Source organism: Diceros bicornis, chromosome 8 (assembly GCF_020826845.1).
Source record: "Diceros bicornis minor isolate mBicDic1 chromosome 8, mDicBic1.mat.cur, whole genome shotgun sequence".
NCBI classification, from domain to species: domain Eukaryota; kingdom Metazoa; phylum Chordata; class Mammalia; order Perissodactyla; family Rhinocerotidae; genus Diceros; species Diceros bicornis.
Window position 1 is genome coordinate 61,642,495 of NC_080747.1, and position 20,144 is coordinate 61,662,638.

The 20,144-nt window shown below is 40.5% G+C and overlaps 1 protein-coding gene across 4 annotated transcripts in view; it reads right to left on the bottom strand.

The window, feature by feature from the left end:
• Window positions 1-1,150: 1,150 nt before the first annotated feature.
• SCARB2 (scavenger receptor class B member 2) overlaps window positions 1,151-20,144 on the bottom strand; it is a 99,154-nt gene continuing 80,160 nt past the window's right edge. For 2 of the 4 annotated variants that reach the window (XM_058547289.1, XM_058547287.1), the window contains exons 5-12: window positions 20,035-20,126; window positions 15,934-16,053; window positions 13,073-13,242; window positions 9,732-9,850; window positions 8,240-8,313; window positions 5,946-5,997; window positions 2,930-3,088; window positions 1,151-1,467 (exon numbers count right to left, since the gene is read on the bottom strand). In XM_058547289.1, the coding sequence (XP_058403272.1) occupies window positions 1,423-1,467; window positions 2,930-3,088; window positions 5,946-5,997; window positions 8,240-8,313; window positions 9,732-9,850; window positions 13,073-13,242; window positions 15,934-16,053; window positions 20,035-20,126 (831 nt within the window). In that variant the 3' untranslated portion in view covers window positions 1,151-1,422. The remainder of the gene's footprint in view (window positions 1,468-2,929; window positions 3,089-5,945; window positions 5,998-8,239; window positions 8,314-9,731; window positions 9,851-13,072; window positions 13,243-15,933; window positions 16,054-20,034; window positions 20,127-20,144) is intronic. The other 2 variants (XM_058547288.1, XM_058547290.1) reach the window with 2 other exon arrangements.

The following is a 20,144-nucleotide window of genomic DNA, read 5'->3' on the forward strand; positions in this document are numbered from 1 at the left end:
TCAACCAAAAATGAATAGTTGAACTTTGAGACTCAAAGAAAATGCCCTTAAATATTGAATTCTGTGACATATGATGGTTCCCAATCCTCTGACTTAGGTTACACTGAAAGCCAAGAGGTCTTCTGAAGAGAAGTGGCTCTGCTTCTGGGCCCAACGGACCTTTCTTTAAAGCACTTTCTGTGCAATATTTTAAAACACCGTCATTCTGTCAGCAAAATGATTGTCACAGGAAGTGTAGGGTACAGTTTTCTCTATTCAGTGAGTGACAGGGAGCCACAAGACATTGGAAGGAACTGAATCTGAGGAAAAAAGAATAACTTACAAAAGCAATTTCAAAGTTACCAAGAAGACTGCCCCAGAAAAATGTCTCTTTAGTGTAGTCAGACTTCCTAAAATTTATATGTAACTTAGGCTGTGGATGAATGGATTTCCTATATTTGTAAATAATTTTACAAATAATCACTCAATAGTATTGTAATTAATACAGTATCATATTTGGCAAAGGTGATTGGGGGGAAAAATCAGTTACTGATTACATTCTCCCAGAAACACCTTTCCACATCAAGATCATTTTCACTAAAAAAAATAACAAACTACCCACAAATGTCATAACCAGCATTCAGTTCTACTCTACAGGAAATATCTGTACTTGTCCTCACCAACACCGTGTATGCATTCTCCTGATTCACAAAAGCACAAGTAAAAAATCCTCAGGTTTTTTCAACTATCAACTCATGGGCACCACCCACCGCATACCTCACCCCACCCAAGCCCGTCCCCAATTGATTCCTACCCATAGGAAAGTAGTCAGAAGACCGAATTATTTTCCTGGAGGAATTATGAACTGGAGATTAGCATGAAATGCAATATGTAACTTTTTAAAAGAGGAAATTAGGCGCATTTGAATAATGTACTCACTGAGGCTACCGTTTTACCCTGGGTTCCGAACTCTCATTTACTTCTGTGTTGAGGATGAAATGAATGGAGGAATAGAACATAAAATGGTATATATATATTTTAAGTACAAAGTTTGGTGCATGAGGCATACTGAATAAGGTTAGACCAAGTAGCAATAACAAGTGATGCAGAGACATTATAACCATGGAAGTGGTCACAAAATTCTGGAGCTACCAGCACCCAACAACAAAAATTACTATACAAGAGTTTATTAAATACTTGCTAGACACGTGAAAAACAAAACAAGTGGTCAGGGACCACAGGATTTTATAAAGCCTAATGGCCAACCATGTCAGCCTGTTGTAATTTAACCTCCGGCCGGAATGCTCTCATCACTTGCCAGCTCTGGGTCTTCTGCCCTCTTCTCTACAACAGGCAGTGAGCCAGTGAGGACGCGGACAGTTCCCCACGTCGTGGTCCAGGCCCGGCCAGCTCTCGCGGTTCCTTCACCAAGCTCAGGCCACGTTAGGTTCGTATGAGGGGTGCTCTTTCATCTGCAGTTCCCTGTGACTCAGAAGAGAGAGGACAGTGAAGTTAGTGTCACATCAGAAACTTCTCCCCAGATGTGAAAAGCTGAGGGCGGTGGAAGGAGATGCTGATAGGAAGGCAGTCATCCCCCTCACCTCTCTCTTCTCTTGGCCTGCTCCTTCTTGCTCTTTCTTTAACATTCAGCCCTAACCTTCTTGAGGCAGCCTGCTCTGATCACCCTCCTTCTCCCCCCAGAATAGGAGCGGTACCCTTGACCCAGACTATAACCCTCATCACACTCTATTGAATTTGCCTCCTTCCTGGTTTGAAACCTAGCAGAGAACAATGTCTTGGAGGTGGTGGGTGCTCAATAATTGCTTGCTTGTTGAATATGTGAACATAGTTAATTGTAGGAGCAGTAATAACATTGACGTGGGCTACCTTCTGTGCTCATGAAAATCTCAGTGACTGCACAATGTCAGACTGGAAGTAAGATCCACAGAGAGAAATGGCAAAATAGTGGCCTCACACCTAACGTGATGGGCCTGGGTTAAGAGACATAATGGAAGAACATGCAAGGCAGGGAACTCCGAGCTCATCTTATTCAGATGGTTTCCACCTGTTTCATTTCCTACTTCACGTCTGCCTCAGACACTTAGTTGAGGCAGCTAGGAGAAAAAAAAGCCTTTTTGCACAATAGCAACTTCTGAGAATTTAAGAAGGCTTCTACAGAAAAGACTCATTGAAGGTATTTAGACACCTGGGTTGGCCTGCTGGTCACTTAGGGAAGCCAACCTGACCCTGTTTATCCCATCCATTTGGGGTTGTTCCCATCCCTCCAGGAAATTAACTACTCCCCTGCACTAATCATTTATTATGTAATGATGACTCAATGGTAGGTATCACCTGATACATCAGGGATTCTTTCCAAGCAGGTCTCTGGCTGCCTTGCTCTCTAATCTTAGAGCAGTTGTATTATATAACTGATGTTTACTGAGCTCTTACTAAATGCCAACATGGGGCTAAGTGCTTTATGTGTACATCATCATCCAATCCTCATGAAAAACTCCTAAGGGAAGCTCTATTATTATCCCATCTTACAGGTGAAGAAACCGAGGCACAGTTTCTAGGGTCACACAGCTATTAAAGTGGCAGAACTGGGATTTGAACGTAGGCAGTCTGACACCAAAGCCGAGGTGCTTAGCTGTTATATATTCTTCTTCTTCTTTCAGGTTATTTTCAAAGATGTAAAGCTTACTCCCAGGGATTCCATTCCCACCAAGAGAGCCCCCAATACTGGACAGTCCCATTCTATCACCCCTCCTTCTTTGACACGCTTCTCTTGCTTCTCATTTGGTCCAGCAGTAACCATGGAATCACCGTGCCCAGGATAAAACCTCAGAACCCGCCCTAATGATCCAGCTGACAGCCCTTCAATGAGGCACAGCTGAATTCCTCAGGCAACGCTATCTAGTAAGGGAGAAGTCCTCCAGCCACTGCTCACCTCATCCAAAGATCCTTGTCCTTTGCATGCAAGCCAGGTGAAGACCAAACCAAAGAACACGCCCAGCGCCATGACAATGTAGGGGATGTTGGTGATGATCAAAGCAGTGTTAATCACCGACTTCAGCCGATTCGCAGTCTCTTGATCAATGAGAACACTCTAGGGGGGAGCAAGAAAGTAGTATTCCCTTGATTCCTAAATATCTGGGGTGTAAAGTTTTTGCTATATCTTTCTCTCAAATCATTAAACATAATTTGGGTATGTCGTCCTGTTAGAAAACCAGACACACTGAAAATCCATTCATAAATTAGAGCAACCAGAGGAGGCATTTATTCATACACATCTTTCCTTTTCCTCTGAAGATGTTTTACTCTCAAAATAGGTTGGAAAAAGGAGGGGAAATATTCAGAAACATTGAGATAGTATCACCTTTTGTTTTGTATCAGACAACTCCCAACTCATCCTTCAAAATCCAGCTCAGCATAACTTCATTCCAGAAGTTTTCTCTGGCCACCTCAGGCCTGGTTAAAGGCCCCTTTACGCACTTGCATCTCACTCTCTAAAATCCTCCATCACTGTCTTTACACTCTGCATTCTAACTGTCTGTTTGCCTGTTGGTCTCCTCATGACTGTGAGGTCCCCGAAGGCAAGGCTTTTATTTCAACACTGGGTAAAGCACCCCACACACAGTAGGTGCTCAATTAATGTCAGTAGATTAAATGAATGAATGAATAGAACATTCCAACAATGGTATGTGGAAAAGTATAATTTCTCTCTTGGTTAGATCTGTACTAATCAGGACCAAGGTCTTAACAAAAAGTGTTCAGGGAAGTCTTGAGGTTAACCAGAATTCCAGAGGGTGTTGACAACTAAGGAAATGTTCTAGAATAACACTTTCTGTATGCAAGGCAAAGGTATTATTACCTTAAACTGCCATAGGTAAGGTATCTGGAAAGCTTAATTCCATAAAAATTCTGAGCAACAGATGGGACTTTGGGCTTAATTGAGGCTCAACGTGCATTGGACTGAGGCAGAGAATGCGGTTCTAGGGCTGGTTCTTCCAATAACTGGCCAAGGCCCATCAGGGTCAGAGTTTCTGCCTCTGGACAAAGGAGGTGGGAGAGCAGTCTCCACGGTTGCTTCCAGGTCTAATGTCTTATTTTTCTAGAGTAAAGTCACGTTCTTCTAGGAGGCATAGGTTTTGCTCCATCGTTACCTGGACTAAATCTAGTCTTTAACAAAAAGCAAAGTAAAAGTTGGGATGGAGGGGACTTCAAATATGCCACGACTATGAAGACAAGCTAGCAGAACAGGGCCCTTCCTTATTTGCAAAAAGCTCTGCTCTCATGCCCCTCTCCACAAACAATAACAGTGACGACCCAGGAGCAATTGCAAATAGGTCCTATAAATTGGTAAATATTGGCTGAAATTTTTCCTATGAAACAATAAAAGTCTTGTCTTAGAATTGTAATCACAAACCCTTCAAAAGTTTATAAATGTGGCTACCAATATAATGCCAAATGAAAAAAAAAAAGATATAAAACTGTATCTACAGTTTGGCCCCAACTAGGTAATATCAAAACCAGAAAAATACTAAGAGGCAACATAAGCAGATGTCAACTGCACCTATCTCTGAGGGACAGACCTGTCAGTCACTCACTTTTTAAACAGTTAAAAACATTTTTTAAATTGAAGTATAATTGACATATAACATTATATTAGTTTTAGGTGTACAATATAATGATTTGATATCCATATAGTGATTCACTTATTAAGTATTTTTTTTAATTTCCCAAGAGTTCTACAAAGAGCACAGGTTAGTTTTACAAAGTGTAAAATATTTAATTATTTTTTACAATGTTGTTATCAGAAAAAATTTTACAACACATTATTGAGTAAAATAAAGCAAGTTAAAAACAATATGTTGTCCTGGCTGAGGTTTTGTGAAAAGTAATTTTAATTTTCCCCTTTCTTGCTAATCTTTGTTACTAGATTTTCTACAAAGAACAAGTATTTTTAAGGAAGAGAGAAAAATAATAAAAACTTTAAAAAATGCAGCTGTTAACAACAGAAGCCAGCCAATGGAGAATTTATTGAGAGGGAAAAAGGCTGCAATTTTCGCCCTAGAACTAGGTGGAAAAGGGAGGGAAATTGAGGAGATGTAACTACATACAGTAAATGTGATATGTGATTTGCAAAAGAATTTATCACAAGTTTCTTAAACAGCAGGTGTTTTCTGAGCTTTCAGAATATGCTTTTATTTACAAAACTTCAATTTATACATAACATTGAGGGATAAAATTTCTGTAGGTACACTGTGAAAGAAATATTTTTTTCAGGGAAACTCCTGTTGTTTGAACTAAGACAGGATCTGTTTCCTATAATTCACAATATATATCTGTTTACCAGAAAGTAGAAAAAAACTCAGTACTATGATGAAGGATAAGGCAACCAAGTATCACTGAAATCTATGGGCATATATCACCTGCTATTTAATCATTTCTTTAACCACCTTACACAAAATTTTCATGTAATGTTGCAAATCATTTTAATTTTGCTCTCTTTTCCTCCTCCTCAACTAATGAATGGTACACCAATTACATTTCACAAACAGGCAGAGATTCAAAGATGGAGGAGACCCATAGAAATGTTGAACTGGACATCTATCTGAGTCTATTTATTATATGGCTATTTATTCTGTTTCAACTGTGTCTGACGTGGTTTCATTTACCTTTACATTTTGTTTCTCACATAACCAGCTTCCCAGAAAGGAGTTTCACCCAAATAATGTTCTTGAGAAGGGCAATTTCTTTCTGCCATTTTCAAATCTCAGACACAGGCCACTTCGTGTAAACATATAAACAGAAATTTTCTGAGGACAAACAGGTTTTTAAAAATCACCTTTCCCTCTGGTTCACATCTTAAATTACACATAGCTATAATAGCGGACATCATAATGGAAGTTTCCCAACCTTCCACAGGTAAAACGCACCTGTGACTCCGTCCCAGGACTTACCTCATTGATGTACATCACTGGGAAAACCAAGGTTCTAATGTTTCCCGTTTCACTACAAAGACAAAAGATGAGATTATTTTATAGACATCCTCATGATAATGGCACACTGCTCTGAAAAGTTTATATAATAATTCCAGCATGCTTATTTCATTAAATTACCTGGAATTTATGCACTTCTTAGTTATCTTTGCAAACATATATCAACCAGAAGTTAGATTCCAATTTGTCAGTCTAGCAATTCCAAGTGTTGCAAATTTATGTAAAGTGTTTTTATCAAAACACAAGATCCTGAGAACAAATTCATCAAAATGACTACTCTTCTCCCAAGAGTTATCAGAGGGAAAGCTACAGCCAGCAGAACAATGCTGCCATTCTTCAGAATATTTTGTAATCAGGCGACCAAGTCTTGTCTTCACAGGAGCCCGGAGCAACCACTTATTGAGTGTTTACCATGTACCAGCTCTGTGCCCACCAGCTCTCTACCTCATGCAGTAGGTATTACTGTCCCAGGTTTAAAATGAGGAGGTTATGGCTCAAGAGTAATTTGCCCACGACCACCATTAATAAGTGGTGGAGCCAGGACTGTAATTCCATTTTGATTCTAAGGCTCTAGATCTTAACTACTAAATACTGCCTCCAAAATACACACACAGGTGACAAAATGCATTCTTACAAACCACATGTGCTTCCTAGAAAGATCCATGACATGTGGGGTTAAATCTGGCAAATCTGAAGGGGGAATCAACCAAGTTTTATAGATAGATAGATAGATAGATAGATAGATAGATACTTATGATGGAATAAGTGAGAAGCAATAAAATTAATACGGAAAGTTAAAATATTGATGTATATGAGGAAGCCATTTTGGTTTAAAAGTGATTCAGCCTGAACTTGTTTTTCCAGAATGGCCTGACCTGGCCTGTCACGTATGCATTGTCCGTCTACTTTAAACATTAAACAGTATCCCAAAGCAAAGAACGCTGCCTTTAAAGACAGGGATGAATGCCTCCCCCATATCAGCATTTCTTTTTTTTTTTGTGAGGACGATCAGCCCTAAGCTAATATCCATGCCAATCCTCCTCTTTTTGCTGAGGAAGACCAGCCCTGAGCTAACATCGATTGCCAATCCTCCTCCTTTTTTTCCCCTATTTCTCCCCAAAGCCCCAGTAGATAGTTGTATGTCATAGTTGCACATCCTTCTAGCTGCTGTATGTGGGATGCTGCCTCAGCATGGCTGGACAAGCGGTGTGTCGGTGCGCGCCCTGGATCCAAACCCCCAGCTGCCAGAAGCGGAGCGCGTGCACTTAACCGCTAAGCCATGGGCCGGCCCCCAGCATTTCTTTAAAGATCAGAATTCCTTCCCAGAAACTAGGGTCAGATTGACCTGCTGTGCACACAGCAAAACATCTTGTGACTGTAGTAAAAGAAAATAAAAAGGTATAAAGCCATGCTGTAGACCTCGCTTCTCCACAGTGCTTTCTTTCCTGGTGGAGAGAATGCTTCTGGGCTATCATCCTCCAGCTGGCTCACACGATAAACTCACCCCATTTTTAATCTATAGATTGATTACTGGTTACTTGTGTCGACAGTTAGATAAACTATAGACAGAAAGAAAGAATAGATAGACAGATAGATATAGATACAATGATACCATGTATAGTTTTACATCCTGTTTTTTCATTCAACATTAAATCACAAGCAGTTTCTCATATCCAAAAAATTCCCATTGAAAAGTTTGAGCAGGAGATTCTACTTAGGAATCCTAATTAAGTAGTGGTTTTTAGATGGAGAGTGGGGAGGGAAGGCTAGACTCAGACTATTTTAACTGTCCACGTGAGAGCTTGTGGCTGGCCCCGGGTGGGAGCAGCGGGAAAGAAAGGAAGGGAGGCAACAGAGTCACAGCGAGGGAACTGCTCAGTGCAGTGGGTAAGAGCAGACTCTGTAGCCTTATTAGCTGTGTGAGTCCTAGCAAGTTATTTAACCTCTCTGTGCCTGGGTTTCCTCATCTGCAAAATGGGGATAATACAGGGTTATTGTGAGGAATAAATGAGTTAATGGATGTAAACTACTTAGAACAATGCCTGATCCATGGAAAGCATCTATAAATGTTTGGTTAAATAAAATAAGTAAATTCCAAGACCAAGGCAGCCTATGAAAATGCTGATCTTGCCTCATCCCTGAAGGGCAGGGTGAGCAAACTTAGAAGCAGGCTGTATTCCTCCCGATATCAACCGTACCAGAAAGTCAACGTAGCACAACTACCCTCCGCCTCTGTAGAAAGAAGCAAAACTTACATAAATTCGTCTAATTTTCTGACATAAACGTTGATTTGGAACCTCTTGGCTGCTCTTAGGATAACTCCAGTCAACTGCAAATCAGAGAAGTGGAAAGACAACATTAGGATTTACTAAAATCACAAACACAATTTTTTTCAATAGAGCACTATTTCCGTGTGGTTCTGATAAACAGAGTGGCCACCGCCATGTTTGACAGAGTGGGACAAGGGCAAACTGACCCAGAACAGGAGAACTGTGCATTGCGTTGCAGCAGGTGCCTGGTGGAGCAATGTTTCTCAAACTTTAATATGCGTGTGAATTCCTGGGGACCCTGTTAAAATGGAGATCCTGACTCAGTAGGTCCAGGGTGGGGCCTGAGATTGGGCATTTCTAACAAGCACCCAGAATGCTGCCACTTTGAATAACAAAGCCCTAGAGGACCCTGGGAGGAGGGAGACCCAGCAGATACCCTCTGGTGGATGTCCGGAGAGCGATGAGGACTGTGGTCACAGGCGGAGCATGGTGCCCAAGTACAGTCGGGGCCCACCCGACAGGGCCACAAGGGACAGCTGCAGCGGTCACCGTCCCCTGACGGCTCCACCTCTGCACTCTGCACTAAGGTTATGGGGCTGCGCCCAGCCCCTGGGGACAAGCACTTGCTAACAGTCTGACTGATGAAAAGGAACTGACTGATGGCTAAGAGAGAAAAGGGAGAAAACCACACCAGATCTCATTCATAAAAAGATAAGACCACCAATTTCTCAGATACAAATGCAATGAATGTGGCTAAAAATGAAGTCCCCATAAACTGCTGCACTAAAAGGATGTTTTTGCTTTTCTTTTATCGTGCCATGTATTCAAAAGGCCAAGAATGAAGATATCTGACCTTTAGTTCAGTTCCTATAGTGAGAAGCTCTCACACTGTGAAATGATATTCACATCGTGTTAACAGGGTTTTAGTTTTCTACTCTATGAATACAGGATTAAAGTATATGTACGTCTGATGCCTTTTACATAATATAAGAAACTCTCAAATGTACCAGTAGAAAGAGGTTTGCCAAAAGTGACTGAAGCTAATATATATATTTAAATTTCAAGCAAAATATGCCTGGCAGTGAGTAAGCAGAGGAATGTCTTCCACCTTGCTGATCTGTGCCCCGATGGGAGAAACATGTATGTGTTCAGGTCCGACCTTCTTCTGGCGACAGAAGATTGACCAGGTTACATGGGTCCAATCTCAGTTGTTTCCAATGATGGAACTTTCACTGTTGCTTTTTTCTTAAAGCAGATTTGCAATATTTCTGCATATTTGGCCACAGAATTTGGCCTTCTAACTAAAGGGCTATGAGACCATGCACCACATTCCACTGAGCTGGGTTTCCTCCACTTGAATGTATATGGAAGGAAGATGGTATATTTCTTAAGAGTGCTCAGGACTAAACTGGCGAACACTGGATAGACAGACAGAATAAAACACACGCTCTTTTACCAGAAGGACGTGTGTACTCACAGGATTGATGTCCACAAACGTCTCATGATACTCCTTATTTGGATGCATGCCTTCTATGGCAGAAACAAACTTCTCATCTGCTTGGTAGAAGTGTGGGAAAGACATAATAATAGGTGCACCTGCGTTTTAAGCAGAACAGAAATGGTGGTGTGGATCTTAAAAGTCTAAGATGAATATAAAGTTCGTGACCGCAAACCTGTTTGCTAAGAGGGGGAAAAAGCTATGCATAAGTAAACTTGGGTGGCGGAGAGGGGCAGGCCAAAATTCCATTCTACACCTCCTAGTTTGGGCCTTATACTTCATTTTCTGAGATCTCATTTACTTTCACATCATTTTATTCCACAATATACTGAAGTCCTGGCTAAATTATTTATTCTTCAACAAATATTTACTGAATGTATAAAATATAAATGCTTTATACACATTATTTTAATTAACATTCCCAGCAGCCCTATGAAGTTAAAACCATTATCTTCATTTTGCATTTGAGGAAAGTGAGGTTCAGAGAAGTTACAAAATTTACCCAGGGACATGCAGCTAGCAGGCGATGAAGGTGGAATCCTGACTGAATGAGCGGTGTCTCATTGCAAAGCACTTGCTTCAACTACAATTCTCCACCAGTAAACGGGCTTCTTTCCCCTTGCTTTTCTGTCCTTCTGTTTTTATTTTACCTAAGACAGGCTTTGTTCTTCTGCATATGTTGATGCAGAATTTTTTAAGACTCTGCCTGGTCATGCCATGTGCCCAGCCTCTGACTAGATCAAGGGCTGCCCACAGGAAGACTCTGGTTTTTTCTTTCCTACTCATTTTAAGAAACAAATAGGGAAGCAAGTTATTAAAGGAAATCTATTCTAGATTTTGCTATTGAAGAGGAGAGAGGGATCCAATACTTGCTGCCAGGGAAAAATATTTTTGGAGAAATTAGCTTATTGGCAAGCAATTTATTTTTATTTTTATTTATTTATTTATTTATTTTGTGAGGAAGATCAGCCCTGAGCTAACATCCGTGCTAATCCTCCTCTTTTTGCTGAGGAAGACTGGCTCTGAGCTAACATCTATTTGGCAAGCAATTTAAATCTGCTGACATATCCACCAGTCCACGGCTCAAGATACACATCATTTGTCACATATACAGAGTTTTGCTTTTTATTGCTAACAGGTTTCACAAGACATAATTTCCTTCTTTGTGACCTACAGTGACCTTTAAAATGTACTTTTACAGATCTGTTGAGGACTTAATAAGGGCCAGACACTGTCCTGAGTATTTCACATATACTATCTCTAACCTTCACACAACCTTCCAAGGAAGTAATAAACAGCCCATCTTACAAATGAGAAAACTGATGTCCAAAACCCTCCTTCATCAGGTTGGCCAATTTGCTAACAAATAGAACAGGACTCAAACTCAGATCTGCCTCACTCCAGAATACTCCCTCACCTCACTATCCAAAATGTGCCCCTGGGGAATTCAGAACACCTGAGGATAATCCTGGAGAGTTTAACGTTTCCATCCACACTTAGGAATACATAAGAGGCAAGAGGAAAAGATTTGTAGCAAGAGGTTTGACTGGTGCAAAGTAAAATCTTTCCACTGATTCTGACATCAACTTCTTGAGGAAGCAGAATGTTAATAAAACAGCAAGAAAAATATGTCTACATTTGTGCCTTGAGCCAGAAGCACACAGGCTGTGCGTGCAGGGCACTGTTTCAGGACCATTCACCCAGGAAGACAGCAGCAGAGGTCAGAAGCAGGAAGCTGTTTCCATTCACCTTTGGTCTTATCTTTAGGTAACGGGTGCTGTGTTCCCTGGCACAGGGGTGCCCAAATACATAGGCACCATCTTCATGAGAATCACCTGGAGCTCATGTTAAAAATATAGATTTTGAGAGGCAGCCCTGATGGCCTAGCAGTTAAAGTTCAGCACGTTCTGCTTCAGTGGCCCAGGTTCGTTTCCCAGTCGCGGAACCACACCACTCGTCTGTCAGTAGCCATGCTGTGGCAGCAGCTCACATAGAAGAACTTACAACTATACCATACTATCTACTGGGGCTTTGGAGAGGAAGAAAAAAGGAGGAAGATTGGCACAGATGTTAGCGTAGGGCAAATCTTCCCCTGCAAAAAAAAAAAAACAAAAACACAAACAGATTTTGGGGCCATAGTATGTGGCCCTGGAACAGATATTTTTAATGATTCTCCAGATAATTCTGATGCAAGACCAGGTTTGGGAGCCACTGCCCCATCAGACAAGGATAGGGAGGTATAGCACTGACCTTCAGCCTTATCCCAAAAGGAGATTTTCAAGCTAATTAGACAAGGGGGCAAAAGTTAGCACATTACTTGATTCAGGAGAAAAGGACAACTTCACTCAGGAGAAAGGAGTTACCAAGTTTCTCAAGAGAAACTTCAAAGAGGAATCGGAGCCTAAGAGGAATCATGGTACGAATAGGGGAAGACCCTAAGTCCCAGCAGGGATAAGGATCTGATAAAAATCAGTTCTTTCTCTGTGCCCTAGTTTCCACAATTATAAAAAGAAGCCACTGGGCTGGCCCGGTGGTGTAGTGGTTAAGTTCACACGCTCCGCTTTGGCAGCCTAGGGTTCGCGGGTTCGGATCCCAGGCGCGGACCTACACACCACTCATCAAGCCATGCTGTGGCGGCATGCCATATACAAAATAGATGAGCTAACATCAGGGCCAATCTTCCTCACAAAAAAAAGAGGTCATTGGATGTCTATCTAGCAAGACTACTGTGAATAATTATGCAACACATGATTGTTAAAACTAGTCCTCAAGATGAAGAAAATGCACTGTCAGCTGTACTACCAATAATTCTGCCTCGTTCCTAGAAAGGAGCAGAGTGTCTCAGACATTAAGAAACACCGGGAATTGCAGTCAGGGTGTAAAACTAACTCTGCTTGGAAATCATTGAGAATCTGTACCAAGATAGGTACTTTCTTATTACCGAGTTCTCTTTCTCTTTTAGCATTGCTTTGAACATGAAATCAGTTAACGCTTTACACATAATAACTACATATAAATATGGAAACCACTGAGAACAACGCCTCGCTGACCAGTGACTGGTGTAAATACTCAATAAACATGAGCTATTATTACTGTTAAGACGTCTACACTACTGCTCAGAGAAAACACAACATGGCGTTCTAGCGAGAAAAAGCATTACAGAAAAGCCAATCATTTTTTGCCATTCTATAGCCATCTTACAAAACATTATTCTTAAAAGGTCAGAATCACTCTTTCTATTGGGCTGACGACATTCTTTGCGGAAGAACACCAATCCTGGCCTCTGCACACTCATCCGCAGGCCCCCTCTGAGTTCTTACCATTCTTGCAGATGCTGACGTTCAAGACTCCTGAGCCCAGGCAGTTCCCTTTAGGTATGCAGAAGCCGGCGTTGTCTGAGGTATTGGCTAATATTTCTGCAGGCACCTTATACCGAAGGGCAGGCAGTCCCCGGACACTCTCAAAGTCACTGAAAGTTATATACACTGACCTGTTAGGAAAGAAAAAGAAAAAGTCAAGGTGGGTTCCAGTCAGTGCAATCTGCCCCAAATCAGTAAGTTAGCACCCGTTCTCAGGTACAAGGTGGCGGAAAGCTTACACAGTCAGTGGAAAATGAAGATGAGAAAGAAAGCTTGCAAGGAGCTCAACCTGCTCAATGTGTCATAAAGTAGAAGATGAATTGGAACGAAAGATGATGTTTAAGATGCAGCAACTATGATAATATCCAAAAAAGGCCAAAGAAAAAAAATATAATGTGTGGTAGAAAATTAAGAAGATGACCTTTAGAATGGAGGCTCACATTGAGAGAAATAAAAGAGCCGTCTAGACCAGCAGGGACATGCCAGTGTGGACGAAGCAGCAGCAAAGAAAGGGAAGCACAGGGGAAGGAGAGGCAAAGCAAGAGCAGAAGAGGCGGCGACGGGCTTGGCCTGGAGGATTCTTAGGGCCTGGAAAAGTGCCACGTTAGACAGATACTTGATTAGAATATATACTTTGATACCCATTTCCCCCAAATAAAAGTAGTTTCCATATTTTGCCCCAGTCGTTTATTTCAACGAAGTTGGAATAATTCTGCCTTCAGTCATTACGGAGTTTCAAACAGGGGTCCCGTATAACACGAACCACCCTGGTATTTGCACGGCCCCTGAGTAACCGACAAAGCCCTTTCACATACGTTGTCTTAATTCATCCCTCAGCCCTGCATCTGAAGGCCGAGGGGAATTGCCTTTGGGCCCCCACTTTTTCATCTCTGAACCAGAAGTGGGACACATCTCTTACAGGGTTGTAAGAAACAATGGGCGTTGCCTTTCACTGCACATCCCACCTCTACAGCATTTTTTTTAATGAAATATTTTAGACAAACAGAAAAATAGAGATAATATTATAATAAATACCTTTCATAACAAATACCATTCAGATAAATAGAAAATATATTATGGATACAACTGAAGCTCTCTGTATAATACTCCTAATTCTAGTCCTTCTCTGGGTGCCCAGGGGTAACCACTCTCCTGAGCATGGGGTTTATCATTTCCATTCAGGTCTTCATACTGTTACATATGTGCATATTCATAAACAATATATGGCAGTGTTTGCTATTTTTAAATGTTATAAAAACAGTATACTATATTGTTTCTGTAATTTTCTTCCTCATTCAGCACTATATTTTTAAGATGTATTACATGAATGTACATAGCTCTGGTTCTTATATTTTAAATCCCATATGATATTCCATCATATGAATATACCATAATTTATTTATAGTCTCCTTTTTATAAGCACTTAGATTGCTTCCAGTTTTTCACTACTACAAACAATGTTGCAATGAGCACTGCAGTACATGTCTCCTTGCATTTATATACAGAGTTCTTCAGGCCCAGACTACCAGGAGAAAAGTGCAGAATTATGGAGTTTGCACATCATTGGCTTACTAAGCATTGCCAAATGGCTCTTCAAAGTGGTTGTACCAGATAAGAATGTGTTTCCTCTGTGCCAAATCTTTTTTAAAACCTCCTACTGCCCTTCTAGGTTCCCTTGTTCCGTTCATTGCAGTCAAATGTACTTTCTCTTCCTTCAATCCTTCCACAAATATTTATGGAAGAGAGCAGCCAGCTAGAAGGCGACTGTGATATTCTGTGTGCAGATGGAAAGGGTCTAGACTGGCACAGATGGCGGGGGTGGAGAGGTGGGGATGAATGCAAGAGCTACTTCCGAGCAAGAATCAATGGCACTTGCTGACTGATTACGTGCAAGAGAGAAGTGAAATTTATAGCCACGAATGCTTCTGGCAGGGCTTACTGGGTATGTGGTGCAATTACGTGAGATATGAAACACCAGAAGACCAGCAGTTCTTGAGAATACTGAATCAACAGTATCAAATGCGACTAGGTCACGTCTGACTTTGAGGAGAAGTTGCATAAAAAGCCTTGCAGAGCGAGTGGGAGAGGAAATGGCTGCTGCGTGAGTCAGCCGCTCATTCAAGCAGTTTGAGGATGAATGGTGGGAGACAGAGGAGTGGATGATGCGAGATGGGAATCAGGGTGGAGAGAGGACGCCTTCTCCCCACAGAGCAGACTCAATCATGCTCCTTTGTAGAGAAGGAGCAGCAGGAGAGAGGAAGAGATCACAGGGCAAGTGAGAGTAAATATGATTAACGGGAATGTTATAGCTAAGAAAATACCCATAAACTCTGAAAGATGGACAGCAGTATGATTGACTTATCTTCTATGTGGAGATTACCTGTTGACTGGAAAAAGACCAGGTCAAATTTCATGCTCCACAGAGCATATCTTAAGAACTGAGAGCCAACACTTAATATTATTTACTGTGTGACAGGCCCTGGGCTAAGTATTTTACTAATAGTAACTCATTTGTCCTCATAACAACTCCCAAGGTAGGTGACTATTTCTATCCTTATTTTACAAATGAGGAAAGTGAGGCACAGAGTGGCTAAATAACTTTCCCAAGGTCACACAGCTGTGAGTGGTAGAGCCAATATTCAGACCAATGCAGTCAGGCTCTGTGGTCCGTGCTGTGAACCACCACACTACATTGTTTCTCAATACGCCATCAGCATTTATCACTGATTAAGCATAAATATCCACACCTAATAAATGCAGCAACACATAGTCTTCACACTTCTGGTGGTCTTGCAGTCAGAGAACTCTTTTAAAGTTCTTACCTGCAAAAATCGGATGGGAAGACATAAAGGACTTCGTCTCTAGTTATTAACGGGTGAAAAGAATCTCCATCAGTTCCATTAATCATATTGCATTTGTCTGTTGTCCACCAGTCAAGTGACCTGTAATTGACAAGCACAAGAAAGAGTCAAGATGATCAAATTTGATTTTAGGTTTTTTCAAATGGTCAGGACTTTTTAAGACTTAACTGAGAGCTGGCTACCCACAGAATCTTATTCATACGCAGACACAAGAGTGATATTGGTTAGGTTTGAATCAAGAGGGGGGAAAAGCAGACCCCTGATCCCCAAATCAATTTTGATAGAGGTGATAGCCAAAAATCCCTCTTTCCTTCCTCCAAAAAAGAGTATCCTACACAGAGATTGAGAAACATCTACTTACCTAAAGCAGTGATCCAATTTAGCATTAACAACAGCCTTGTCCAGGGGCAGCCCACTGACAGATGAGCTCTGGACACATATGCTCAGCTCTTTAATATTCATGACAGGGCATTAATGCTGTCTCCCCTTGGAACAGCTCTCTGTTCCAAAATTAATGCAGGACTTCTCTTGGGCCACAAGAAAGCTTAATATTGAATCGACTTCATACTTGCTAAAAGCACAGTGGAGATAGCAGGTTTTTTAAAATTAATTTTTTGAATAATGGCACAAAATTCAAAAGAAAGGAAAGGATAAGTAATAAATAGTAGTAGATAATAAATAGCAATACCCCTAACCTCTGCTCAAGATGGCCCTCTAAGTTCATGAATTGAGGGCCTCTTCCAAGTACAAACACAGAGCAGTGGCTGATGAAACACAAAAAGAGAAATTTAGAAGGTCCACACTATACCCAAACACAAACATCTCTCTAGACAATAAAAAGATGATAAATGCAAACGGGTGAGTGGGGCTAAAGCTACTGGCCCACAGGGCTGCAGATCTGGAAGCAAGGAGAAAGAACCAGAAGTTTAGTCCTGAGGGTAATAAGGATTCAAAGAGGTCACCAAGGGATTGAAATCAGGGTCTAGGGGGCAGGGATGCCCTGCTCATCAAGAGAGGTCAAAGACAGCAGCTTCCACCTGCCAGGTGGAGTTCAACAGGTACAAAGCTGAGTGCCGGGGACGCAGGAAGCCCCAGACACACCTCACGACCAGAACCTGACTCCAGCTGCTGCTGACTCTGGCTGGACCTGTGATCAGCCTACAGAGCTGGGGGTAGGAGCCCCATCGCATATACTGGTTCTGGACGGGGGCGCTCTGGAGTGGGCTACATGGAGCCAACTGCAAAAGTGCCACACAGGGAGAGGGAAGAGGACGGATAGACAGACACACACACACGCATTGATAACAGACTGACTTCCCAACTAAAATAATTCTGCAAATCAATCTTTTTTTTTAAAAAAATGAAAGAAATTTATGCTAAGAGGCAACAAAATCAACAAGGAGAAGATGAATTCACTTTAGAAGGAATTCAAATAATTGAACAATTTGGCTAATACTTTAAATATGTTGTTTAGTATCCTCAAAGAGATAAAAGAAAGAATAACATCCTCAGAAATGAATGGTAAATTACTAAAAAAGAAAAAATGAAACAAGAGTAGTGAGATCCAAAACAGGAAAAATTGAACCTGAAGAATAAAAATAGTTTCTGAAAGAAAAACTCAATATATATAAAACTCTAGACAGTACATAACTGGAGAGAGAATTGGTTAACTGGAAGATAGTTCTAAGGAATTTATTCAAATATATGCTCAGAAAAATTTTAAATTAAAAAATTAAGTTACAGAGTATAGATTGAGAGGCTCCAATAAATGTTTAATAGTTTTTTTTGGGGGGGGGGGAGCGGTGAGAACAGAGCAAATAAAAGAGAAGCAATAAGTTAAGAGATAATTGCTGAAAGTTCTCTAAAATTTAAGAAAGATACAAGGCGTTGGATTGAAAGCATGCCACAAGGGCCAAACAGGATAAACAAAAATAAACTCAAATCTGGACATGCTGTAGGAAAACTGCAAAAGGCCAAGGAAAAAAGACAGATATCAAAGGCCAAAGGAGTAACAGCCCCATAATTTTGAACTGTCGATCTAGAATTCTACACCCAACTAAAACTATTCAAAACTGAGAGTGAAATACAGACATTTTAAAATATGCAAAGTCTAAGAAAGTTACCACCCACAGATCCTTAAAGAACCACAAATGCGGGGTTTCTCAACCTCTTGACATTTTGAGCCTGATCATTCTTTGTGGGGGACTGTCCTGTGCACAATAGGATGTTTAGCAGCATCCCAGGTCTCTAACCAGTAGATGCCAGCTGCATCCCCCAGTTGTGACAAACAAAAACGTGTCCAGGGCCGGCCCCGTGGCTTAGCAGCTGGGTGGGTGCACGCACTCCGCTACTGGCGGCCCAGGTTCGGATCCTGGGCGCGCACCAACACACTGGTTGTCCGGCCATGCTGAGGTGGCGTCCCACATACAGCAACTAGAAGGATGTGTAACTATGACATACAACTATCTACTGGGGCTTTGGGGAAAAAACGGAGGAGGATTGGCAATGGATGTTAGCTCAGAGCCAGTCTTCCTCAGAAAAAGAGGAGGATTAGGATGGATGTTAGCTCAGGGCTAATATTCCTCACACACACACAAAAATGTGTACAGACATCGCCAATGTTCCCTGGGGGCGCAAAACTGCCTCTGGTTAAGAACATTGTACGAATGGATAATCTTCAACAAGAAGAAAACTAAACTTGAGGGAAGATGTGAAAAGGGGACAAAAAATTAATAAAATATGTCTGTACACTTAAATATTTACTATAAAAATAACGAACTTTTTACTTATATTTGGCTTCCTAAGAAGGTGAAACAAGTTGTAGACAAGAATAACACGGAAGATGTGTGTGTGTTAAGAAATGGGTAAAGTTATTGTCCTGTTTGGAAGGAGAAGAGAGACAATAAATAGCCTTAGATTCCGTTAGGAAAATATTATTAAATATGAATCATAAAAACCTAAGGATAGAATAGACATAAACTAGAAAAAAAAATTCCAAATATATTAAATAATATATCATTATACCATAAATGTACTAGTAATTATAATATGTATATAAAAGGATTAAACTCTCCTATTAAAAGACTGGAAAGAAAATAACAGATTGGTTTTAAAACAAAAACCAGCTATATTCTGTTTACAAGTAAATTTCCCTTCCAGCACAGCACCCACCTCCAGAGGCAACACTGTTGCCAGTTGCTTATATATTCTTTCAGGAATCTTATATATTTGTGTGTGTATGTGTGTGCGCGCGTGCATGCATGCGTGCAAGCACATGCATGCAAATATGTTTATGTACACAGAAATATGTGCTTTTTAAAATTTAAATAAACTTTTTATTTAAAAATAGTTTGAGATCTACAGAAAAGTTGTGAAGATAGTATAGAGTTCCCCTATATTCCACACCAGTTTTTTCGCCTGTATTTCTGGGAAGCTTAGAAGTAAATTTAACATTCAAGAACAGAACTCCTCTTACCTCAGTCCCTGAATAATTAGCCTCCTTTTCTCTCAAAGGTTTCTAATTTCTCTGACTTAAAAAAAATATCTTGTTTCATACACAGCTTTATTGCAAGCTGCCTCAGCCCCTTTTTGGAAGTAGTTTGTTTATAAGTTATAAATATTAAAAGAAATTTTGAAATGCTATAATACTGAACTCAAATGTATTTCACCTTTAAAGAAAAATACACGAACAATCCACAATCACTAAATTAAATTAAAAAGAGAACTTCTTCCTTCCCCCAAAAAACATGTATGTAGCGGTTTGAAAAGTATTTGTGCTGCAGCTACACATCACTCAATCACTAAGCAGAGGAGGGAAACTCTCACTGACTCCTAATTCTCGCCTCACCATGATAAATGTACAAACCATTAATATTTAATTTGTAAAGTGCATTACCCTCATCCTGATTTATAAAATAATAATTATAAATATATTTTACATATTTATAGATTTTTCATCCAAAAAATGACAGTGCTAAAATTTTTTTGAAATAATATATAAGTGGACATTCACTTTAAATGAAAATTTAAAAAATAATTACACTGATAAATCATTGGACTTACGTTTTTCCATTCCATTCCACAATCTTTGAAAAGTTAAGGTAATTGTCTTCTCCAGTTAGAAAGACATAGTTTCCATCGTTAGTCCCATTTTTCTGAAAATAAGTGAATAT